This window comes from Humulus lupulus, chromosome 9, assembly GCF_963169125.1.
Source record: "Humulus lupulus chromosome 9, drHumLupu1.1, whole genome shotgun sequence".
NCBI lineage: Eukaryota > Viridiplantae > Streptophyta > Magnoliopsida > Rosales > Cannabaceae > Humulus > Humulus lupulus.
The window spans coordinates 184,931,077-184,942,357 of record NC_084801.1 but is presented as its reverse complement, the minus strand read 5'-3'; the positions used below and the strand labels follow the sequence as shown (position 1 = coordinate 184,942,357).

At 32.7% G+C, this 11,281-nt stretch overlaps 1 protein-coding gene across 2 annotated transcripts; it reads right to left on the bottom strand.

The window, feature by feature from the left end:
* Positions 1-1,355: 1,355 nt before the first annotated feature.
* LOC133801616 (apoptosis inhibitor 5-like protein API5) lies at positions 1,356-8,239 on the bottom strand. 2 transcript variants are annotated; one of them, XM_062239863.1, is made up of 17 exons: positions 8,094-8,239; positions 7,849-7,968; positions 7,576-7,737; positions 7,246-7,345; positions 7,092-7,157; positions 6,570-6,667; positions 6,396-6,470; positions 6,139-6,288; positions 5,001-5,066; positions 4,841-4,906; positions 4,381-4,491; positions 4,119-4,208; positions 3,926-4,032; positions 2,632-2,746; positions 2,484-2,549; positions 2,278-2,378; positions 1,356-1,936 (listed from the first exon to the last, which is right to left on the bottom strand). In XM_062239863.1, the coding sequence occupies exons 2-17, from the start codon at positions 7,933-7,935 to the stop codon at positions 1,747-1,749; spliced, it is 1,650 nt and encodes a 549-aa protein (XP_062095847.1). In that variant the 5' UTR covers positions 7,936-7,968; positions 8,094-8,239; the 3' UTR covers positions 1,356-1,746. The 2 variants fall into 2 exon arrangements, with proteins under 2 accessions (XP_062095847.1, XP_062095846.1); XM_062239862.1 differs by having other exon boundaries at positions 7,849-8,215.
* Positions 8,240-11,281: the final 3,042 nt, after the last annotated feature.

The following is an 11,281-nucleotide window of genomic DNA, read 5'->3' as shown; positions in this document are numbered from 1 at the left end:
GTGAAATTTGGAGTCTTTGATGATAAAATATTATATATTGTTGTTCCCTATAACTAGGTATATGCAACAAAAGTATAAATAGTTAAATATATACTAATAATATATATAATAATGACTAGTGGTACATCATTTTCACTAATTATTATACAAGTAGTAGGTGATCTCTTCATTATAATAATAATAATAATAAAGTTAAATAGTCTTTGACACACTTTTCATCAAAATGATTAGTTAATATTATAATTTTGAGTATATTTTCCTACAAGTATGTTAGGAGAGAGGTGTTTTTGGAATGGTGCTAATTTTCAAATAATGTTGATTCAAATGAGTTTGTGTGGCAAAGTGATGTTTGGCCAAAAGCAAAAGCCTAATTAAAACAAAAGAGCTTTAACAAAACCAAAGTTAAAGAAAAAAGGTGGGAGGAAATACTAAATACAACGTTGCAAGTCACAAAGATATCGATCGACACTGTAAATTATTCAGAATTTTCTCTAAAACTAGTAGGATGTGTGTGTGATGTAACTACAATGTACACCGTAGGAGTGTTCATTGGTCGGTTTGGTTGGGTTATAACATATTTTAATCAACACAATGTAAAAATCGGGTTACAAAAATCCAACTTTAACTCGTCCAATTAAGAAAGAAAAAAAGTTTAACCCGTACAATGTTTTAGGCGATTTGGGCGAGTTTTTTTTTAAAAAAAAATTCAAATAATTAGATTCAACAAACTAAAAGTATAGTATACATCTTCCAAACGTAGACATATTATTCCAAAATGAAACTTTAAAACATTATTCTAAATTCATTGTTGAAAATTTTAAAACAATATTTAATCTTACATAATATATGTAAGTATAAATGAAAAAAAAAACACTAATCAGTGGCAGTTTGAAGTTTTATCGAGTTATTCAGATTGCATTTTTTGTTGGTTTAGACAGTTTATTTAGGTTGGCCATTTTGCAATACACAGCCCTAGAACCATTATATAAAAAAATTAAAATAATAACTATCCAAGTGTCGAGCCGAAAACACAACGAGACCCGTATAAATAAAATTAAGATTATACATATGTGAACTAGTTGTGCACTATACATCATTTGAGTTCATATAATAAAACTTGCAATAAACTAAAGCTTATTTAATGTTTTCTCACAATTAAAATGCATAAAACAAAAAAGAGTTTTCATTTATTTTTAAAAAGAAATGGAAATTTGTTTTTGAAACCTAAATGAGAGAGCTATTACTAAACTTCCTTATTAGTTTGAAACTTCATCAGTTGGGGCAATGCAAGACAATGCGACTGGTTTTAATAAGTTGGAATTTTACAAGTGAATTATACACTAAAACAAAACTCGTAAATAAACTCTCTCGAGTCATACACTAATATTTTGGTCACGCACTCAACAATAGTCACTGATTATTTGAACTACAAAACAGTCCTTTGAATCAAATTTCACTAAAACAGACACAATCGGTTCACTAACTGCACTTTTCTCCTGAATGGTCTAATTTTGTTTTTTGTTGTTTTGGTCTACTCTCCTGCCACTCTATAATCTCCAGAGCAATACAATAATTGGGGTTAGTCGAAATCGAGTCCGAACTCATCAACTTCCTATGAGAAACAAAACATATCATATCCCTAAGAGAAGAAGAATTCCATACATCAAGTGCCCAATGAGCATTCTTCTGGTACATATCCTGGAATTTTGTAGCTTTTTTCCTAACTGCATCACTCACCGAGACAGACTACCGGAAACCCCTTCCTCTTCCACGACCACCCCATCCCCTGCCTCGGCCTCTACCACCACCTCTGCCACCTTGAGATAAACCTTCAAATGCTCTATTAACAAGCTGGTTTGGCAAACCACCACCTCCGCGGCCCTTTTTCGAAGCAGCATTGCCTGACCCGTTAGCAGCATTAGCAGGACGTTTACCTCTGCGAAAACAGATAACACAAAAAGTAAGTACAGATTTATTTCAAGTTAACACCGTTTCGCTAGTGTGGTGAAAAACATTGTTTCTAAAAACTAAGTGCACAAGTACTGAAACTTCTTTCCTAAAGATAATGATAGAAACAAATGTTGCTCAAAAGTCAACTCTAGAATAACTTTCTACACCTCTGCTAATAACTAAGCTACAGATTTAATGATTAAGAACAAGGGCAAGAACTGATATTATAAAGAGTAATTAGATACAGAAAGAAGAAGGATTAAAGAGCCAGAAAATAATCCATTCTGAAAAAAGAAAGGGGGAAAAAATCAGGAAAATGTCTCCTACCCAACCGTAGTAGAGGAAGACACTGCAGGTTTGGTTGCCTCTTTCCAAGACAAATTTATGCTCTTATCTCCAATAAATGTGGGTGTTTTTCCATGTAATGACTGAATCATAAGAATTAAAAAAAAAAAAAAAAAACAAAAGTTAGTTTCGACAGTTTATGCATAAAAGAGCATGAATCTAAATATCAAGAGTCCAGCGTTTACAACCTTTGTCATTGCCAAAATGTTATTGCAGGTTCGCAATCCAGTTGTTGTGTTCTGCTTTTGAGTTTTCTGTACATAAAAGGAAAACTGCTTCAAATTTCTGTAAGAAGAAAGCAACAAAGAGACGATGTAGTCTTCCGAGAATACTCACAATGTTACCCTTTGCCTCATCGGATTTGGCTGCCGCCATTGCTTTATTGTGTTCAGCCATTCCCTGAGTCAACTTCTTCATGGTAGCTCTAGTCAGCTCCTCCACACTAGTCAACCTAAACCATAAGTAAACAGTGAATATCACTTCATAAAATAAAAGTAAAAGTATTTGATAAAAGGGAAGAAAATAGAGAGAAAACCTCAAGGATAGCAATGGAAACAGTGTAACGTGGCAGTAACATTACCTTCCCTGATGTCTAACATGAATAAAAAATTCAATTTTTTTCTTTGCCTGAATAATCTTCTACATTGCTTTCTTTTTAAATAATTCTTCTCCAAATTTTATACATAAATACAGATACAAGGATTCCAAAGAAATACAATATAAAGATCCAAGAATCATAATGGTCAGTAGAGAGGATTATCAAGGCAGTTTGAGATACCTGAAAGAGTGATATAATGACGTGATTTCACATATTTAGACCATGTATAAAAACTTACTACAGATACGTATTGACTGATCATGATATTTTTTTATTGCAAATTTAATAACCCCCTTTACAATTGCTAGATAGTTAAATTACAGCACTTTATAATCGTTACCATAGTTGAATTCTAACTTCTTTGATAACCCCTTATTTATTTTTCAATAATAGTGGGAACCGGACTCCTTATCTAACCCTAAAATATTTGAGGAACAAGAAACTATAACAATTTTTATGGAAGTAGCCAGGAGGGACTTGAACCTCTGACCTTGTGGAAGCAAACTAAGGTCTGATCATTTGAGCTATCATTCTTGGGTATAATAGTAGGAACTGTGAATGACCACATTCCAACACAAAATAGACTCCGATCTTACTGAAATAGATATTCCACCCAGAACAACAATAATACACTTTGAAAATCAAATTGCATTTACCTGACAAAAAGCAATAAAGTCCCAGATTTCTTTCAAAAACAACCCAAGGTTACTTACTTTCAAGTAAAACTCTAGAATCAGCAGAAGGAATCATTTTCTCTTAATAGAATACAAACAGAAAAGAAGAAAGAAATAAGAAATACCGACAAATATTCCTTGTTTTTGCAATTAAATAATAAACCAAACTGTTAAGCTAGAATCACCAACTGCCTTAAATATTTTTTTGAGTATGGTAGAAAATCAGAGGTAATTCTCATTTATGGGCTGGCATAACCAAGTATCTAAAATTAATTGCCTATTTATTGAACTAGCTATCACCTTCAATTTACAAACATATATATTTTAAACAAAAGAGTATGCAGATAGATACAATTACCTTTCAGTTAAATCTTTGTACTGCTCTGAGAAGTCCTCTCCAAGCCTATCCGATGGTTGGCCTGTAACTATTTTGTAACCACATAAACTGTTTGTGGCATTGGGAACCTAATCAAATAACATTAGTTAAAAACTTTGCACATAAGTAATTCACATAAGTACATTGACAAGCAAATCAAATGTAAAGTACGAACCTTTTGAGCAAGATGATGAAATGTATATAACAAGCACTCAACATAAGTGAAGTTCATCTCTTCTCCAGTCTTCCTTCGAGGCATGTACTTCTGAAAGCAAAAGAAAAATGAAAAACAAAAAAGAATTTAAATGAAGATCACTCAACAAACTAAAGATCGATTTTGACCTTTTGCATTCAGAGTATAACAGGCAAAGGAGCTGTCTCAGAGTTACAGAAATGCCAACTGGATTTGCATTATACATTGAAACAAAATATAATACCTTTAGTAGTTGAACAATAGAAGGAAGGATCTGACGTGAATCTTGAGGAGTTGTGTAAGGTGAAATTTCTGCAAGTGCTTTGAGCAAATCCAACTTGCGTTCCTCAGGTAGCTGACATGAGATATAGAGTTAATATATATTGACTTACTTTACAAGTACAAAGTAAACTGAGCCACTTGATACTCTTTAAAGGGACTCTTAGTAGAGCTTTGGGATTTAATCAGCTCTTTTAAAGTAGAACCTTCCTCTGAAATTTCAGAGAAATCTTCCACTTAAAAGGGAAGGAGCTACACAAGTAGCTTTCTAACTGATGAAAGTAGTTACCAAAAGTTTACAAGCATAAAATAAGATTCCAACCGAACGACTCAATTTTGTGACAAGTTTAAAATGGAATTAAAGTAGCAAGTGCCACCATAAATATACACTAAAAAGTACTCAATAACATGAAAAATATTATTACCTTGTCGAAGACGGGTATTATGTGCTTACTGAGATAGTTGAGGAACTTACTACTTGATGCACCTCTCTATGTCAAGTATAAAATAAATGGGGGTGAATTTTAGAAAGGAAAAGAAATACAGAAAATGGTGTAAGATTATTACAACAAACACAGTCCATACCACGACAAATGGAAGAGCCATGTAAAGGCAAGATATCAATCTGTCTATATGGTCAGCATCTGAAACCTGCATTTCAAATTCTCACAAAGTTGTAAAAGAGAAGATAACCACAACAACACAAAATTAATGGTGCTATGAACTTCCAGGATGATGAGCAGTGAGAACTATAGATTTTCAAACATAGAAAATACACACAATCCTGTACTCATTTAGCCAGAAAAAGATGATGTGAACTTTCAAGAGAGTTCCCTCACACAAGAGATTATAACACAATTGTAAAGATAATATATATTTTAAAGCCACTTTCTTATTGTCGAATTCCAACAAGGTTCCACCAGTTATATACTTTAAATACCACACAATTTAAGCCTCAGATATTTTTTAGCACATTATCCTATACAACCTAATCACCTTTTACCAACAGTACCCTTCCCATTAGTCCAGTGTGGATATTTTTTTCCTAGGCAAAAAGTTGAACCAATATCATTAAAAATTTTAAATCCAATATCTATACCAACTGACTCCACAAAAGCAACCAGCATGTAGGTTGTTGGTCACAGATTAAATTTAGATCCATGACTGCTAAATATTCGATGGTTCTAGGTTTGAATACAGTGCTTCATACAATGGAACAACAAAAATTACAGTACAGTGTTGTTGATGATGACACTATTGAGTGTAAGATGGGAACAAATTTTGGGTGTCCCAAGCATACTGTTTTTTAGATGAAACGGCATGATCCAATACATATTAAAACTACTACTGCTAATAGTTATGATCAGCTGGGAGAACGATCCAATCCAAATTTGACCTGCTATAGTTTCACCCACAACTAAAAACTAAACTAAACCATACCAGACAACCAGGCCCAATATACAGTAGAGTAATTACAATTGAAAGAGTCCTACTAAATTCATGTCCTATAAACTATCGATCCTACCCCAAGAATCTTCAATATGCAACAATATTTTTCATAGGTGAAAAACTAATGATTCTAACCACGAAACATGCACCAGTGAGACAATCAAAATAAATCATAAATTTTCAGATACATATATTATAGATGGTACATGGTATGTTTACTTGTGTCATTAAATCGACCAAATCCTTATCTCAAACCAGTGAAAAATGAACTCACATTGAACTGTGCATCTAAATCGGCTTGACCTTCAATAATTCCAATTAGTTCTTTCATGCGTTCTGGAGGAGCTTTCTCTCCAAATATGCTCAAACTTTTTAAGAAGTCCATGAACATTCTAAATTCTGCTCCAGTTACATCTTCTAAACTCTGCAATTTAACTCAGATCAGTCCTGCAACTTTAACACCAATATTTAAAAGTATTCAAGATTTCATAACCTTGATGAATATAAAAGGAAAATACAGTGAAAACATGCCTTTTTTATTAAGTCTGTAATATGCCTCTCCATTTCTTCCTGTGGCTTCAACAGTTCTCCTTTAATAGGAAATACCTGCAAATTCAATTACTTAGTTAGTCTCCATCCTCCAATTAATTAAGTGGATATCATGACACTAAGGGCGATTAAAAATCATAGGATGTGGTAAGATACCTTATCTCTTATATAGCTTAACACCTTCTCCCGAATAAATTCATCTGTGCTTGGCTCGTCAACACTACCAATATGCTTAAATAAGGCTGTCAATGAAGCTGCAAAAACAAGAAGATCGTGAAAACACAATAAAAGAAGGCACTCTTAATAATATGCATTTAATCCAATGGAAAGGTTTATAGAAAAGTTCTAATTAGTGCTACAGGGAAGACATTATTTAATGCAAACAATCAGTGGTGTACTAACCCTAGAAAGAACTATCAACAAATAGGAATCATTGTTGATTGAGGCTTATGTAACAACATTCAACCATAAAATAAAAAAATGTCACTCATTTTCTGAAGCTGTGAACACCACTTAAAAGAGAAACTAAGATTTAAAAAAATTAGACAACGTCGGGCATGAGAAAATCTAAATAATTTATGGAATGTTTATGTAAGCATTGCTTTTCCTCTCAAAAGATAAAGATGACAAGGTCGTTGCAAAATACAAGAACATAACTTAAACACAACACAAAATTACCTTTCACATCCTGCCTCAAAAGAGCCATGAGAGCTTTATGAACAGCATCACGCTCCACAAATTCTTCTACAGCATTCAAGACAGACAAAATCAGAATCATACAAAACAAGCACAATATCCTCGAAGAAACACAATTCAAAACACTAAAATTTACCAGCTGCGAGAAGTTGCACAAGAATGTCCACTATCTTGGCAATATGTTCTGGCGTATCCTTGCAGAAAAGGGGTAGTCCCCGAATCGCTTGTACCCGAACCTAATAATAACAAAATACCACCTTTGATATAACAAGCAGTGCCCATATGCAACAGCGGTGAATACATCGTTCCAACAAATTCAATGCTCTGATTCTAAAAATATTTGCTAGATTATCACACAATTTGTCCCAGGTAACAGGGCACCAGACAACTCTAAACTGCCACAAAATTTAAAAGGGGGGAACTTTTTAGTTTTTTCCCGACCCTAATTAGAGAATGATATACTGACCCCAAGCTCCTCTTCCTCGATCAAATCAAGGTGAGTATCGATGGCGGGACCGGACAGGTCAGGAAAGAACTTGAAAAACCTAGGAATGAGCTGGGCAGCCAATTGCTTAGCCTTGATACTCGTCTTGGCCGCATCAATAATCCCCTGGTAGTCCTTGACATTCTACAAAAACCCCAAATAAGAACAAACACGCTCTCAGGGCTCATTGAAACCAGATTATACACAAAACAATGGAACCATAAAATATATATATATATATATATATGTTCGGACCTGGGACTTGTCCTTGCATTCGTTGAGACGCTCGCCGAATTCGTAGAGCTTCTCGATGTGGGAAGCGTCGTCGGAGGGATCGGACATTGGAGGAGTTGGTATTGTTGTCTTCTTCTAGCGCTGAGCGAAAATTGAATAGAACAAAAATGAGTAATTGTATCGGATAGAGTCAGTCATACTTAGACAAATACTACACATATTGAAAACTCTGGGGAAGAACAGCACAAGGGTTTTGCTTTACTTACAGTCTATGAGTGAGAGAGAGAGAGAGAGAGAGAGAGAGAGAGAGAGAGCTTTTAGAGAGAGAAAGTCACACTGTGTTATGTGTTGTTCTGTGAGGGTTTTGAGAAAACAGGGAGAACGAGGCAAGAGGGAGAGCGAGACCAATGTATAAACGTATTATCTCTTCAACTCTTTCTACCTTTGGATTAAAACGACGACGTATTGGCTTTGAACCAAAAGCAAAACGCAACATTCACTCTTGTTTTTGTTGTATTTAAGTTTAAGTTTAATAATATTTGTGGTTGTATATGATTTTATGCTCGTACACTTGTTAGAGAAGTAATTAATTTATTTGAAATATAATGAACCCTCGGCATAATGAGACCACACATTTTTTTAAAATACCATTTTTTTCACATACACAAAGGCGCCAAAAAAAATTGAAAAATATCATTTTAAATATAAATTTTTTAAAAATAGCATATTTTGTATAGGGCCCATACCACTCAGAGTCGGCCCTAATAATGAAGTTCTGCATAACTCACTCATAGCTCCTTGGAGTATAGTATCTGCCCTAGCAAGCCAAGTTTCCATTGGGCATGGATGTCTACAAGTAAGGCCACGTTCCGAGGACCACCCTAGAGGTTCTCCTGTCCTCTTGATCTGATAGTTCTCCAGGTCTAGGAGCTTTGCCATGGGGCCTAAAGGGAGTGTTAGGTATCAATCACTGTAGCATTGGGTCACCACAAGATTATCTGACAAATTTTTTAGTGCCTCGAGTAGTGGCGTCGAATTCATACACTCGACAATTGGTATTTCCCACAATGTCATGTGACACAGGAAAATGTACGACCATATCCTAACGGTGTCAGAGGGATGTCTCCTGTAAAATTGGTGGGCTGCAACCTACGAATCGGGACCCCTGCAATGCGTACGGGCTCACAATCTTTATTAGAATATTCAAAGGGGTTAAATAGCAATTAACTCCTCAAATAATTGGGGAAATGTTTATAATTAATGATAGTAATGACATTTAGCCCCTATAAATAGTTCTAGGATACCATTGTAGAATGGTTCACAACTTTGGTACTCATAGCAATGTATAAATATATGTACGCTTTCTGAGAAAATTCTCATTGAAGCTTGTCATCTCAAGCTAAAAGAACTATAATACTAAAGTCTGACAGACTAGGGTTGTTTTATAACTTGAACCATGTAAAACTTTAAAGTTTATTTACATTGTTTTCTTTATGTTATGTTGTTAAGTTGATAACGAAAAATACACTTAACACTTAAAGAAGCTTTGAATTTATGTTTAAATTTAGAATTATTTACTTTATTTCATTTGTTAGAAAGTTGAATATTTATTAGAGCTTTTTAAAAAATATATATTATATGGGATACTAATTCATGATAATTAAAAATATGGAATATATATATATATGTGACAAAATTCACTTGTGCTAGCTCTATATGGAAGCATAATGTGTGATTAGAATACAAGTCACCTACATGCAATCTAAAATGTGTAATAAGAAAGGTGCAATCTCAAGAGCCTATAATTATCGGAGGATGACATCAAAATATATGTGCAAATAATATAAAATACAATCATAAGAGCATCTCCAATGAAGAAGTGTTAAAAAAGTGGCACATCGTTATATTTAGCATATTTTAGTAAAAATATCACTGTAATGATGTTCTAAAAAGTGTACCAAATTTGGCACAAGATATAGCATAGATCAAATTTTGCACAACAATAAATATCATTTTTTTATTTACCGTATTTCCACTAATTCATTAACGACTAATCATATTTATTTATTTTTATTCATCTTTTTTACAATTTAAAATGAAAAAAATATTATTTTTTGTATATGACCAATAAATATTAAATGAATTGTTAACTTTTTTAAGTTAATTTGTTTCTTGTGCATTGGAGCATAATTACAAATATTGAGTCAAATATGACATTGACTTATTTTTTGTGCCAAATTTGGTACAAAATTTATCTTTACATTGGATATAGTCTAAATGATGTAACTACCTAACTATTTTATTATTTATATTGGTCATGTTTGACTAAGCTTTTTCATGCTCTATTTTAACTTCTAGAATTGAAAAAGTCATTTTGAAGGTATCTGGTTAAAAAATAAAATGTCATTAGAAGTTTAGCCAAACGGGGACAAAAAGACTTTTGATAAGTTATTTTCTAAATTAGAATAATTTTCATGATTCCAAATTTATTCATAAAAGATTATTTTTATTGATATTCAAACACTTTGAAAAAAAATTCAATAAAAAAGACTTTTATATGATACTTATCTAAACAGAAAGATAAGTCCACGTTTTACTTATTTTATGTTTTTAGCTATAAACAAAAGTAAAAACTTTGTCAAACTGAGAATTTGTAACTATCTATACTTATTGAAATAAAAAAAATATAGAAATCACAGATGGAATTAATATAATTGTAATGATTCTATATGACTACAGAAAACGAGTCAAGTAAAGGGACAACTTTTAATTGTGGATGTAAGCTCAACATGAGCTAAATCACTGTAATTTTTTGTGTTATTTCTTCATTGGATTGTTATGCATACTAATTATTTGAGCACTATAATCTGATTTTTTTTTCTAAAAATAAGTTTAATATTATTTTTATAATTTAGTCCTTTTGTGTCATTTTTGACATTTATACCCTTTAAATTTTACAATTGACTACTTTTGTATATATTTTAATATTTTTTCACCCTATAAATATTTTTAAATTTTTGCCCCACATGAGCATAATTTATGGATCCACCGCTGAGCTGAACCACTATAATCAACTATTTAATTTCTTCAACTTTTTATGAGAAAAATTACAAAATTTTAAAAAATATGGGAATCTAAAAAACAAAAAACAAAATTACTAGTTACTCGGTGTATTTGAAGCCAGTTACTGTATTAATAAATTTTTCGAAATTAGTGGCTAATTAAATTAACTAATTAATAATATTTTTTAAAATAAGTTGCTAATTACTATGTTTATGAAAACTCAGTTATTAATTTTCAATCCAGTTCTAAACTTGTGAAAATAAGATCGAATATTTTTAAATTTGATCTCACGAGAATTAGCCTGATCGGAAAACAAAGTGTCACCTCGATGTTAGTACCATGCCCAAATGGTAGAAAACCTCAACTGGCTGTAATCAGTGTGACCAAGCAA